Below are 15,179 nucleotides of genomic sequence, written 5' to 3'. Positions count from 1 at the left end.
GGGCTATATGTGATGTATTTTCGCCAGCCAAGGTGTTTTTATTGCTGCTCAGGGCGCCCCCCCCTAGCGCCCTGCACCCTCAGTGACCGAAGTGTGAAGTGTGCTGAGGAGCAATGGCGCACAGCTGCAGTGCTGTGCGCTACCTTGGTGAAGACAGGATGTCTTCTGCCGCCGATTTTCCGGACCTCTTCTTGCTTCTGGCTCTGTAAGGGGGACGGCGGCGCGGCTCTGGGACCGGACTCCGAGGCTGGGCCTGTGTTCGGTCCCTCTGGAGCTAATGGTGTCCAGTAGCCTAAGAAGCCCAATCCGGCTGCAAGCAGGCGAGTTCGCTTCTTCTCCCCTTAGTCCCTCGATGCAGTGAGCCTGTTGCCAGCAGGACTCACTGAAAATAAAAAACCTAAAACTAAACTTTCACTAAGAAGATCAGGAGAGCCCCTAGTGTGCACCCTTCTCGGCCGGGCACAAAAATCTAACTGAGGCTTGGAGGAGGGTCATAGGGGGAGGAGCCAGTGCACACCAGGTAGTCCTAAAGCTTTTACTTTGTGCCCAGTCTCCTGCGGAGCCGCTATTCCCCATGGTCCTTACGGAGTTCCCAGCATCCACTAGGACGTCAGAGAAAAGAAGGATAACTCGTTCACCCAATCCTGGCACTGTACTCTCACCTGTCAGTGGGATCCCATGCATAGAGTCAGCAGCAGTGGTGGCCACCCCTTCCCTCTCCTCCAATCATCTCCTTTCCTCCGGGTGCCAGTCTGACAAGTCACATAAGAAGTCCGTCCCCCCCCCCCCCCCTTCCCCTAGACCAGGCATTCCAAACCACGGTCCTCAAGGCACACCAACAGTGCAGGTTTTAGTGATATCCAGGCTTCAGCACAGGTGACTTAATTAGTAGCTCAGTTATTTTGATTTAACCATCTGTGCTGCAGCCTGGATATCACTAAAACCTGCACTATTGGTGTGCCTTGAGGACCGTGGTTGGGAATGCCTGCCCTAGACAATATGAGAAGCTGCTGCATGAGCTTGGTAATGTAAATCAGTTATTAATTTTTGGTGTTTAGGGGGACGGGAGCATGTGTGTGTGTAGTCAATCGGTGTTGGAAAGGTGTGTGTGTGTGTGTGTGTGTGTGTGTGTGTGTGTGTGTGTGTGTGTGTGTGTGTGTGTGTGTGAATAAGTGCTGGTAGGGATAGTGTCTGTGTGGGGTGCGTGGGCGTTAATGAGTGCTGGCAGGGTAAGTGAATGTGTGGGTGTCTGTGGGGGTCGAGGTTAATGGCAGCTGACATCTATAGACATATAGGGGGAGTTCAATTGTTTGAAAAGTCAGTTTGGTGTCTGTCTTTTCCGGTCTATTAGATAGGAGAAAACAAACTCCCAACTGACTTTTCAAACATTTGAATCTCCCCCACTCAGTGCCCTATTACATATTTAGGCCACATGTGTGCACATTGGATCACTGATGTATGGCATAATGTAGTGGGGCACAACTGTGTAGCATATAGTATAAAGAATATGGGGCACATATCTGTTGAATATGTACTGGGGGCATTGTGTAGCATAATTCTGAATAAGAAACACAGCTAGGTGGCATACAATAAATTTGGGGCATAGCTGTTTGGATTTTTTTAAGTATTGGGGCACAAATGTGTGGCATATTACAGTATGTATTGGAGGCACTGATGTGTAGCATAATTAGGAAGTGGGGATACATCTGTGTGGTATATAATCAAGTGTGACACAGATGTGAGGCATATTATGAATTGGGTGTGTGTTATGAGGCATATTATAATTTGGGAACACTGATGTGTGGCATATTATGAATTGGAGGGAGCAGGGTTGTCTGTAAAACGTTGCCTAGAAACTCTCTAAAGCACAAAGATCTGGATCTGGATCTTACTGTACAACAGAAGTGATTTAGAAACAAAAAGCTACAATACACATTGTTCTTTTAAGCAGTGAAAAAAAATAAGTTTTTATATACGTATAATTACCTGCATATGATTCGAGCATCAAAGCGAAGCTTGTTTGACAGTACATTTTCAGTTAACGTTGAGCTTGTTTTTATTCTATAAAACAAAAGAGTAAGGTTACAATCCCCACAAAGATTGTGGTTAAACAAAAATGTAAAATAAATATGCAGTTTGCTATACGGAACTTTAATCACACGTTTATCAGTTTCTCTCAGTTTAGCCGGAGACCACAAAACTAATTTAGTACACAAAAATGTCCATGTATTGACAATACATCAGGGGTCGGGGTAAGTGGCACTGGCACAGTAATTGTATGGGAACATCTTTTGCTTAATTTACAAAGGAACATTATAGTAGAAATTACTAAACTGGTGCATATAAACCAATGTCTTTAAGAGGTAAAAACAGGATTTTAATACCTACCGGTAAATCCTTTTCTCCTAGTCCGTAGAGGATGCAGGGGTCCACTTCAGTACCATGGGGTATAGACGGTTCCGCAGGAGCCATGGCCACTTTAAGACTTTTTTCAGAGTGTGAACTGGCTCCTCCCTCTATGCCCCTCCTCCAGACCTCAGTATAGGAACTGTGCCCAGGGAGACGGACATTTCGAGGAAAGGATTTACTTTTAATTTAACGGTGAGATTCATACCAGCTCACACATCAACCATGCCGCACAACATGGCATTCAACATAACCCATGCCAACGGGCATGAACAATTGCAGCAACATGCTGAAAATAATTGTAAAACAACACTTGTTTAACTACAAAACTAACCACTGCAGGTAAAGTACGCACTGGGTCGGGTGCCCAGCATCCTCTACGGACTAGGAGAAAATAAGAATTTACTTACCGATAATTCTATTTCTCGGAGTCCGTAGTGGATGCTGGGGTTCCTGAAAGGACCATGGGGAATAGCGGCTCCGCAGGAGACAGGGCACAAAAAGTAAAGCTTTAGGATCAGGTGGTGTGCACTGGCTCCTCCCCCTATGACCCTCCTCCAAGCCTCAGTTAGGATACTGTGCCCGGACGAGCGTACACAATAAGGAAGGATTTTGAATCCCGGGTAAGACTCATACCAGCCACACCAATCACACTGTACAACCTGTGATCTGAACCCAGTTAACAGTATGATAACAGCGGAGCCTCTGAAAAGATGGCTCACAACAATAATAACCCGATTTTTGTAACTATGTACAAGTAATGCAGATAATCCGCACTTGGGATGGGCGCCCAGCATCCACTACGGACTCCGAGAAATAGAATTATCGGTAAGTAAATTCTTATTTTCTCTATCGTCCTAGTGGATGCTGGGGTTCCTGAAAGGACCATGGGGATTATACCAAAGCTCCCAAACGGGCGGGAGAGTGCGGATGACTCTGCAGCACCGAATGAGAGAACTCCAGGTCCTCCTTAGCCAGGGTATCAAATTTGTAGGATTTTACAAACGTGTTTGCCCCTGACTAAATAGCCGCTCGGCAAAGTTGTAAAGCCGAGACCCCTCGGGCAGCCGCCCAAGATGAGCCCACCTTCCTTGTGGAATGGGCATTTACATATTTTGGCTGTGGCAGGCCTGCCACAGAATGTGCAAGCTGAATTGTATTACACATCCAACTAGCAATAGTCTGCTTAGAAGCAAGAGCACCCAGTTTGTTGGGTGCATACAGGATAACAGCAAGTCAGTTTTCCTGACTCCAGCCGTCCTGGAACCTATACTTTCAGGGCCCTGACAACATCCAGCAACTTGGAGTCCTCCAAGTCCCTAGTAGGCGCAAGGCACCACAATAAGCTGGTTCAGGTGAAACACTGACACCACCTTAGGGAGAGAACTGGGGACGAGTCCGCAGCTCTGCCCTGTCCGAATGGACAAACAGATATGGGCTTTTTTGAGAAAAAACCCACCAATTTGACACTCGCCTGGCCCAGGCCAGGGCCAAGAGCATGGTCACTTTTCATGTGAGATGCTTCAAATCCACAGATTTGACTGGTTTTAAACCAATGTGATTTGAGGAATCCCAGAACTACGTTAAGATCCCACAGTGCCACTGGAGGCACAAAAGGGGGTTGTATATGCAATACTCCCTTGACAAACTTCTGGACTTCAGGAACTGAAGCCAATTCTTTCTGGAAGAAAATCGACAGGGCCGAAATTTGAACCTTAATGGGCCCCAATTTGAGGCCCATAGACACTCCTGTTTGCAGGAAATGCAGGAATCGACCGAGTTGAAATTTCTTCGTGGGGCCTTCCTGGCCTCACACCACGCAACATATTTTCGCCACATGTGGTGATAATGTTGTGCGGTCACCTCCTTCCTGGCTTTGACCAGGGTAGGAATGACCTCTTCCGGAATGCCTTTTTCCCTTAGGATCCGGCGTTCCACCGCCATGCCGTCAAACGCAGCTGCGGTAAGTCTTGGAACAGACATGGTACTTGCTGAAGCAAGTCCCTTCTTAGCGGCAGAGGCCATAAGTCCTCTGTGAGCATCTCTTGAAGTTCCGGGTACCAAGTCCTTCTTGGCCAATCCGGAGCCATGAGTATAGTTCTTACTCCTCTACGTCTTATAATTCTCAGTACCTTAGGTATGAGAAGCAGAGGAGGGAACACATACACCGACTGGTACACCCACGGTGTTACCAGAACGTCCACAGCTATTGCCTGAGGGTCTCTTGACCTGGCGCAATACCTGTCCCATTTTTTGTTCAGACGGGACGCCATCATGTCCACCTTTGGTATTTCCCAACGGTTCACAATCATGTGGAAAAACTTCCCGATGAAGTTTCCACTCTCCCGGGTGGAGGTCGTGCCTGCTGAGGAAGTCTGCTTCCCAGTTTCCACTCCCGGAATGAAACACTGCTGACAGTGCTATCACATGATTTTCCGCCCAGCGAAAAGTCCTTTGCCATTGCCCTCCTGCTTCTTGTGCCGCCCTGTCTGTGTACGTGGGCGACTGCCGTGATGTTTTTCCCACTGGATCAATACCGGCTGACCTTGAAGCAGAGGTCTTGCTAAGCTTAGAGCATTATAAATTTACCCTTAGCTCCAGTATATTTATGTGGAGAAAAGTCTCCAGACTTGATCACACTCCCTGGAAATTTTTTCCTTGTGTGACTGCTCCCCAGCCTCTCGGGCTGGCCTCCGTGGTCACCAGCATCCAATCCTGAATGCCGAATCTGCGGCCCTCTAGAAGATGAGCACTCTGTAACCACCACAGGAGAGACACCCTTGTCCTTGGATATAGGGTTATCCGCTGATGCATCTGAAGATGCGATCCGGACCATTTGTCCAGCAGATCCCACTGAAAAGTTCTTGCGTGAAATCTGCCGAATGGAATTGCTTCGTAGGAAGCCACCATTTTTACCAGGACCCTTGTGCAATGATGCACTGACACTTTTCCTGGTTTTAGGAGGTTCTTGACTAGCTCGGATAACTCCCTGGCTTTCTCTTCCGGGAGAAACACCTTTTTCTGGACTGTGTCCAGAATCATCCCTAGGCACAGCAGACGTGTCGTCAGGATCAGCTGCGATTTTGGAATATTTAGAATCCATCCGTGCTGTTGTAGCAGTATCCGAGATAGTGCTACTCCGACCTCCAACTGTTCCCTGGACTTTGCCCTTATCAGGAGATCGTCCAAGTAAGGGGTAATTAAGACGCCTTTTCTTCGAAGAAGAATCATCATTTCGGCCATTACCTTGGTAAAGACCCGGGGTGCCGTGGACAATCCAAACGGCAGCGTCTGAAAACTGACAGTGACAGTTCTATACCACGAACCTGAGGTACCCTTAGTGATAAGGGCAAATTTGGGACATGGAGGTAAGCATCCCTGATGTCCCGGGACACTATATAGTCCCCTTCTTCCTGGTTCGTTATCACTGCTCTGAGTGACTCCATCTTGATTTGAACCTTTGTAAGTGTTCAAATTTTTTTAGATTTAGAATAGGTCTCACCTAGCCTTCTGGCTTCAGTACCACAATATAGTGTGGAATAATACCCCTTTCCTTGTTGTAGGAGGGGTAATTTGATTATCACCTGCTGGGAATACAGCTTGTGAATTTTTTCCCATACTGGCTCCTTGTCGGAGGGATACCTTGGTAAAGCAGACTTCAGGAGCCTGCGAGGGGGAAACGTTTCGACATTCCAATCTGTACCCCTGGGATACTACTTGTAGGATCCAGAGGTCCTGTACGGTCCCAGCGTCATGCTGAGAGCTTGGCAGAAGCGGTGGAAGGCTTCTGTTCCTGGGAATGGGCTGCCTGCTGCAGTCTTCTTCCCTTTCCTCTATCCCTGGGCAAATATGACTCTTATAGGGACGAAAGGACGGAGGCTGAAAAGACGGTGTCTTTTTCTGCAGAGATGTGACTTAGGGTAAAAACGGTGGATTTTCCAGCAGTTGCCGTGGCCACCAGGTCCGATGGACCGACCCCAAATAACTCCTCTTCCTTTATACGGCAATACACCTTTGTGCCGTTTGGAATCTGCATCACCTGACCACTGTCGTGTCCATAAACATCTTCTGGCAGATATGGACATCGCACTTACTCTTGATGCCAGAGTGCAAATATCCCTCTGTGCATCTCGCATATATAGAAATGCATCCTTTAAATGCTCTATAGTCAATAAAATACTGTCCCTGTCAAGGGTATCAATATTTTTAGTCAGGGAATCCGACCAAGCCACCCCAGCTCTGCACATCCAGGCTGAGGCGATCGCTGGTCGCAGTATAACACCAGTATGTGTGTATATACTTTTATATGATATTTTCCAGCCTCCTGTCAGCTGGCTCCTTGAGGACGGCCCTATCTATAGACGGTACCGCCCCTTGTTTTGATAAGCGTGTGAGCGCCTTATCCACCCTAAGGGGTGTTTCCCAACGCGCCCTAACTTCTGGCGGGAAAGGGTATACCGCCAATAATTTTCTATCGGGGGGAACCCACGCATCATCACACACTTCATTTAATTTATCTGATTCAGGAAAAACTACAGGTAGTTTTTTCACATCCCACATAATACCCTCTTTTGTGGTACTTGTAGTATCAGAAATATGTAACACCTCCTTCATTGCCCTTAACGTGTGGCCCTAATAAGGAATACGTTTGTTTATTCACCGTCGACACTGGATTCAGTGTCCGTGTCTGTGTCTGTGTCGACCGACTAAGGTAAACGGGCGTTTTAAAACCCCTGACGGTGTTTTTGAGACGTCTGGACCGGTACTAATTGTTTGTCGGCCGTCTCATGTCGTCAACCGACCTTGCAGCGTGTTGACATTATCACGTAATTCCCTAAATAAGCCATCCATTCCGGTGTCGACTCCCTAGAGAGTGACATCACCATTACAGGCAATTGCTCCGCCTCCTCACCAACATCGTCCTCATACATGTCGACACACACGTACCGACACACAGCACACACACAGGGAATGCTCTGATAGAGGACAGGACCCACTAGCCCTTTGGAGAGACAGAGGGAGAGTTTGCCAGCACACACCAAAAAACGCTATAATTATATAGGGACAACCTTATATAAGTGTTTTCCCTTATAGCATCTTTTTATATATTTCTAACGCCAAATTAGTGCCCCCCCTCTCTGTTTTAACCCTGTTTCTGTAGTGCAGTGCAGGGGAGAGCCTGGGAGCCTTCCCTCCAGCCTTTCTGTGAGGGAAAATGGCGCTGTGTGCTGAGGAGATAGGCCCCGCCCCTTTTTCGGCGGGCTCATCTCCCGCTCTTCAACGGATTCTGGCAGGGGTTAAATATCTCCATATAGCCCCCGGAGGCTATATGTGAGGTATTTTTTGCCAAAAAATAGGTTTACATTGCCTCCCAGGACGCCCCCCTCCCAGCGCCCTGCACCCTCAGTGACTGCCGTGTGAAGTGTGCTGAGAGCAATGGCGCACAGCTGCAGTGCTGTGCGCTACCTTAAGAAGACTGAGGAGTCTTCTGCCGCCGATTCTGGACCTTCTTCTCTTTTCAGCATCTGCAAGGGGGCCGGCGGCGAGGCTCCGGTGACCATCCAGGCTGTACCTGTGATCGTCCCTCTGGAGCTAATGTCCAGTAGCCAAAGAAGCCAATCCATCCTGCACGCAGGTGAGTTCACTTCTTCTCCCCTAAGTCCCTCGTTGCAGTGATCCTGTTGCCAGCAGGACTCACTGTAAAATAAAAAACCTAAGCTAAACTTTTCTAAGCAGCTCTTTAGGAGAGCCACCTAGATTGCACCCTTCTCGGCCGGGCACAAAAATCTAACTGAGGCTTGGAGGAGGGTCATAGGGGGAGGAGCCAGTGCACACCACCTGATTCTAAAGCTTTACTTTTTGTGCCCTGTCTCCTGCGGAGCCGCTATTCCCCATGGTCCTTTCAGGAACCCCAGCATCCACTAGGACGATAGAGAAAAGGATTTACCGGTAGGTATTAAAATCCTGTTTTCTCATACGTCCTAGAGGATGCTGGGGTCCACTTCAGTACCATGGGGTTATACCAAAGCTCCAGTACGGGCGGGAGAGTGCGGATGACCCTGCCGCACCGATTGACCAAACTTGAGGTCTTCATCGGCCAAGGTGTCAAACTTGTAAAACTTTGCAAACGTGTTTGACCCTGACCAAGTAGCTGCTCGGCAAAGTTGTAATGCCGAGACCCCCCGGGCAGCCGCCCAGGATGAGCCCACCTTTCTAGTAGAATGGGCATTCACCGAATTCGGTATCGGCAATCCTGCCGTGGAATGAGCGTGCTGAATCGTCCCTCTGATCCAGCGAACAATGGTCTGCTTAGAAGCAAGACACCCAATCTTGTTGGGAGCATACAGGACAAACAGAGCCTCTGTTTTCCGTATCAGAGCTATTCTAGCGACATCAATTTTCAAAGCTCTGACCACATCAAGAGACTTTGACGCAGTGAAGGTGTCAGTAGCCACTGATACTACAATAGGTTGGTTTATATGGAAAGACGAAAAAACCTTCGGAAGAAATTGCTGACAAGTTCTTAACTCTGCCCTATCTTCATGGAAGATAAGTTAAGGGCTCTTGTGAGACAAGGCCCCCAACTCAGACACCCGCCTTGCGGATGCCAAGGCCAACAGCATGACCACTTTCCAAGTGAGAAACTTCAAATCGAACTCCTGTAGAGGTTCAAACCAATCCGATTGAAGGAACTGCAACACCACATTAAGGTCCCATGGTACCACCGGAGGCACAAATGGAGGTTGGATGTGCAGCACCCCTTTCACGAACGTCTGAACTTCTGGAAGGGAGGCCAATTGTTTTTGAAAGAAAACTGATGAGGCCGAAATCTGGACCTTGATTGGACCCAATTTTAGGCCCGCATCCACACCCGCCTGGAGAAAATGGAGAAAACGTCCCAACTGAAACTCTTCCGTAGGAGCCTTCTTGGATTCACACCAAGACACATACTTTCTCCAAATACGGTGATAATGTCTAGACGTTACTCCTTTCCTGGCCTGAAGAAGAGTGGGGATGACTTCTTTGGGAATACCTTTTCGGGCTAGAATCCGGCGCTCAACAGCCATGCCGTCAAATGTAGCCGCGGTAAGTCTTGATACACGCACAGCCCCTGCTGCAGCAGGTCCTCGCGAGGAGGAAGAGGTCGAGGATCTTCTATGAGCAACTCCTGAAGATCTGGATACCAAGCCCTCCTTGGCCAGTCTGGGACAATGAGGATCGCTCGAACCCTTGTTATTCTTATGAGCTTGAGAACTTTTGGTATTAGTGGAAGTGGAGGGAAGACATACACCGACCGAAACACCCACTGTGACACCAGTGCATCCACTGCTACTGCTTGAGGGTCTCTCGACCTGGTACAATATCTCTGAAGCTTCTTGTTGAGACAAGACGCCATCATGTCTACTTGAGGAACTCCCCAAAGACTTCACCTCTGAGAAGACTTCTTGGTGGAGGCCCTACTCTCCTTGATGGAGATCGTGTCTGCTGAAGAAGTCTGCTTCCCAGTTGTCCACTCCCGGAATGAAAATTGCCGACAGAGCTTTTGCATGTCTTTCTGCCCAGAGGAGGATCTTTGTCACCTCTGCCATTGCCGCTCTGCTTTTCGTACGACCCTGACGGTTTATGTACGCGACTGCTGTTATATTGTCCGACTGGATCTGCACGGGTTGATCTTGAAGAAGATGCACCGCTTGTAGAAGGCCGTTGTAAATGGCTCTCAATTCCAGAACGTTTATGTGAAGACAGGTTTCCTGACTTGACCATTTTCCTTGGAAGCTTTTTCCCTGTGTGACTGCTCACCCAGCCTCGGAGACTTGCATCCGTGGTTACTAGGACCCAGTCCTGAATCCCGAACCTGCGTCCCTACAGTAGGTGAGAACTGCGTAGCCACCACAGGAGTGAAATCTTTGCTCTGGAAGACAGGATTATCTTCTGGTGCATGTGTAGGTGGGATCCGGACCACTTGTCCAACAGGTCCCACTGGAAAACTCCGGCATGGAATCGGCCAAACTGTATGGCCTCGTAGGCCGCTACCATCTTTCCCAACAACCGAATGCATTGATGGATCGACAATCTTGTTGGTTTCAAAATTTGTTTGACCATTCTCTGGATTTCCAGAGCCTTTTCTACTGGAAGAAATACCCTCTGTACTTCTGTGTCCAGTATCAGCCCCAGAAAGGACAATCTTGTTGTCGGTTCCAACTGCGACTTTGGAAAATTCATGATCCAACCATGTTGTTGGAGTATGGACAGGGAGAGTGCAATGTTCTGCACCAACCGTTCCCTGGATCTCGCTTTTATCAGGAGATCATCCAGGTAAGGGATTATATTGACTCCTTGCTGTCGAAGGAGGACCATAATCTCTGCAATCACCTTGGTGAATACCCTCGGTGCCGTGGAGAGTCTGAACGGCAACGTCTGGAACTGGTAATGGCAATCCTGTACTGCGAATCTCAAATAAGCTTGATGAGGAGGATAAATGGGAACATGTAAGTAGGCATCTTTTATGTCCACTGACACCATGAAGTCCCCTTCCTCCAGACTGGAAATCACTGCCCTCAGAGATTCCATCTTGAACTTGAACCTTTTCAGGTAGAGATTCAGAGATTTCAGGTTTAAAATTGGTCTGACCGAGCCGTCCGGCTTCGGAACTACGAAGAGGCTTTAATAAAACCCTTCTCCCTGTTGTGACAAGGGCACCAGGACAATGACTTGATCCTGACATAATTTTTGAATTGCAGCTGTTACTACTTCTCTGTCCGGGAGAGAAGCTGGCAAGGTCAATTTGAAAAATCGGCATGGGGGGGGACGTCTTGAAACGCCAGTTTGAAACCATGGGACACTATTTGCAAGACCCATGGGTCCAGGCCAGATTGAACCCAGAGCTGACTGAAAAGTTTCAGACGTGCTCCCACCCGAGCGGACTCCCACAAGGGAGCCCCAGCGTCATGCTGCAGATTTGGCAGAAGTAGGGGTTGATTTCTGCTCCTGTGATCCTGGGGACGCTATGGACTTTTCTCCTCTTCCCCTTCCTTTACCTGCAAAGAAAGGGGAAGCTTTACTTTTTTTGTATCTATTGGGCCGAAAGGACTGCAACTGAGAGTGATGTGTCTTTTTTCGCGGGCGCAGGAGCATAAAGCAAGAATGTCGACTTACCAGCGGTAGCCACAGAGACTAAAGCATCCAGCCCAACTCCACACAAGGCCTCACCTTTATACGGGAGAGCCTCCATATTTCATTTGGAATCTGCATCAGCATTCCATTGGCGAATCCACAACGCCCTCCAAGCTGAGACTGCCATGGTAGCGGCTTTTGAACCCAATTGCCCAATATCTTTCATGGCTTCTAGCATGTATGCAGCAGCGTCTTTGATATGACCTAACGTTAGGAGTATCTCATCTCTATCTATCGTGTCAATTTCAGATGACAAGTTGTCTGACCATTTTTCGATAGCACTACTCACCCACGCGCAAGCAATGGTGGGTCTGAGTAGCGTACCATTGGCCACATAAATAGATTTTAACGTAGTCTCCAACTTGCGGTGTGCCGGCTCCTTTAGTGAAGCCGTCCCAGGCGCACGGAAAATCACCTTTTTAGTTAATCATGACAGGGCACTGTCTAAAACGGGGGGTGACTCCCACCTTTTCCTGTCCTCTGCCGGGAAAGGATAAGCAACCTGAATTCTTTTGGGAATCTGAAATTTCTTTTCAGGGTTTGCCCAAACTCCTTCAAAGAGAGAATTTAGCTTGTGAGAAGGAGGGAAAGTTACATTAATTTTCTTTTCCTTATAAAAATAAGCCTTCTCCTGAGGTAAAGGAGGGGCTTCCATAACTTCTAAGACCTCCTTTATAGCAACAATCATATATTGAATGCTTTTTGCCAATTTAGGATCTATTTCCCTGGAATCACAAGTGTCGACACAGGAATCAGAGTCCGTGTCGGTATCAGTTTGTACTATTTGTGCAAATGGCCTCTTATGTGACCCATATAAAAAATGGCAGAACTATGAAAAATCACATCTTCCACTGATTTTCTCCAGTTTTCTGCATGAGACTCAGACTTCTCCAATCTCTTACTGATATGATTCACACTATCACGTAATTCTTTCACCCATTCAGGCTCATGTTGTGCCGGCAGCGCCACCACATTACAACTCTGTGTCCCTAAAATGGCTCCCTCAGGGGAAGAGCTCCCTGCCTCAGACATGCCACACACGTGCACAACCACACCACAGACACTCCGGGACTTATAGGGGACAGACCCACAGTAAAATCTGTCAGAAGGACACAGAAAGGATTTTGCCAGTTCACAACTCAGCGCTAGTGATATAATCCCTGTGTAACACAAAATGCCCACAGACCTGTAGCGCTTTTATAATGACAAATTCACCATACAGCACCAATCTCTGCAGCTTGCTAGGAGAAAAAATGGCGCTGAGCAGTGTGCTGGCTGACTGAGGAGGAAGCCCCGCCCCCGTAATGGCGCGTTCCCCCTCAGACTTTTCAATACTATTTGTTATACTGGCAGGGGTAGGACTGTGCCTCAGCATCTTATGTCCCCTTGTTAGTCAGTTTTGAGTAGGTTCATGCTGCCCAGCCCCTCCCCCCCCCCCCCCCCCCCCAACACATTTTAAGTTAAAAGTTCAAATAGAGAGCTGAATTTCGGCCATGCAGCTGAAGTTTGTATAGCAGCTATAAGTAAGTATAGTATGTCCCTGGAGATGGGCCTACATAGAGTAGGCTACATTACCAGATATGGCTCTTTTGCATCCCCCAAAGGCTGATGTACAGAGACTTGCTTTCATAGATATTAATTTACAGGTGGTTGGGAGGTGTTGCCCTGCTGCATCCTGTAGTATCTCCAAGGCAAATGGCATAAAAAATAGCATTTGTCTGTATGAAACGGTCCGATACTGGGGAACATGGTTCTGCGCATTAGGTGGCTACACATGTACTGTGTTCTCTCTCACGTGGATTATTTATACATTACTGATCTCCTGCCTCATCAGCAGAGGAGAACCTGTATGAAGGAGCAGCGCAGGAGCAACGGCATATCTAAATTTGGTGGAGTGTGGGCCCCCCAAGACCCAGAGGGCCACACTGTTCATTAAACTCACCTACTGCGGTGGCTGCCTCCAACTCAATAGGAATCTCTAAGAAAATGGCACAGGAACCATTTTCCCAGTGATATGCGCAATGCACTATAGAAACTAGCAAGGTGCCAAAGACCACGCTGCATATGCGACTGCATGAGGTGGGAAAGCCCATGGATTTTGGACACGGGCCCCCTCCCCTCATAAGCAGGAGAGAGCATAATGTGCAAAACAGCCGGTCATGGAAGCCAAATCAGGCTAATCATAAGTGCTCTCCAAGCAATATGAGCCCACAGTAGAGAAAACGGTTACTTGAATAAAGTTCTATGGAAACTGTAAATAAAATGTGCTGCCAGAACTTAAGAGGTTATCTTTAACTGTGCTCAGCAAACTTTAAAATGTAGTTAAATGTGCAATAGTAATACAGATATGTCCTGCAAGCTTCAGGCATCTTATTTTTTTTTGCCAAAAATGCGTCCTAGTTGCTACATGATGTAACTAGGACACACCAAGAGACTGTGCTGATTAATTTGATATGCAATTCTTGCAGTCTCTGAGTCTGCATACAAAGTGCTACGATGCAGCAGCCGCAATTTTTTGCCATGTCAAGTTCCCTTGTGCTTTATAACAGACTCAGTCGCACAGATGCATTTTCAGTACAATAAAGACGCCGGACGATAGCAGAGTTGCACGGGACCTGTCAGCTCGCTCATCTCCCGCTATGTGGCGCACTGAGGCTTTATGTATGAGGACATATCTGTATATAGGAATAGCAGGTGGTCACAGTCCATTGCACCCCAACCTAGGGGTGGAGAGTGCATGTGTGCACCCCATTCCTGGGAATGGCGAGTGCGGTGGATTCCTGTAAGTGTATATAGAAATAGATATCTAGCAAAGAGAAAATAATAAATAAAAAAATAAAATAAAAAATAACAGCGAAAAATATAAGAGAAAAACTACCTGTTTATATATTTGAAGAATGGTGCAGAAGAGAAAGCCATAGAAGTAGCAACAAGTATAGGTAAGAAGCATCAGGAAACATTGCTAATACAAAAGAACAAAAGAGAAAGTGAAAAAATATAAAAAGAAAAAATAAGATTTTACTCACCGGTAAATCTATTTCTCGTAGTCCGTAGTGGATGCTGGGCACTCCGAAAGGACCATGGGGAATAGCGGCTCCGCAGGAGACTGGGCACAACTAAAAGAAAGCTTTTAGACTACCTGGTGTGCACTGGCTCCTCCCACTATGACCCTCCTCCAAGCCTCAGTTAGGATACTGTGCCCGGAAGAGCTGACACAATAAGGAAGGATTTTGAATCCCGGGTAAGACTCATACCAGCCACACCAATCACACCGTATAACTCGTGATACCATATCCAGTTAACAGTATGAAACATAACTGAGCCTCTCAACAGATGGCTCATAACAATAACCCTTTAGTTAACAATAACTATATACAAGTATTGCAGACAATCCGCACTTGGGATGGGCGCCCAGCATCCACTACGGACTACGAGAAATAGATTTACCGGTGAGTAAAATCTTACTTTCTCTAACGTCCTAGTGGATGCTGGGAACTCCGAAAGGACCATGGGGATTATACCAAAGCTCCCAAATGGGCGGGAGAGTGCGGATGACTCTGCAGCACAGAATGAGAGAACTCAAGGTCCTCCTCAGCCAG

General features: G+C 47.5%; 1 protein-coding gene across 3 annotated transcripts in view; it reads right to left on the bottom strand.

The window, feature by feature from the left end:
* Positions 1 to 15,179, bottom strand: part of CAPS2 (calcyphosine 2) — a 274,614-nt gene that overhangs the window by 107,156 nt on the left and 152,279 nt on the right. For all 3 annotated transcript variants that reach the window (XM_063927438.1, XM_063927440.1, XM_063927439.1), the window contains exon 11: positions 1,987 to 2,061. In XM_063927438.1, the coding sequence (XP_063783508.1) occupies positions 1,987 to 2,061 (75 nt within the window). The remainder of the gene's footprint in view (positions 1 to 1,986; positions 2,062 to 15,179) is intronic.

This window comes from Pseudophryne corroboree, chromosome 6 (genome assembly GCF_028390025.1).
Source record: "Pseudophryne corroboree isolate aPseCor3 chromosome 6, aPseCor3.hap2, whole genome shotgun sequence".
Taxonomy (NCBI): domain Eukaryota; kingdom Metazoa; phylum Chordata; class Amphibia; order Anura; family Myobatrachidae; genus Pseudophryne; species Pseudophryne corroboree.
Note: the sequence above shows the minus strand (reverse complement) of the source record. Positions and strands in the feature narration are given on the sequence as shown.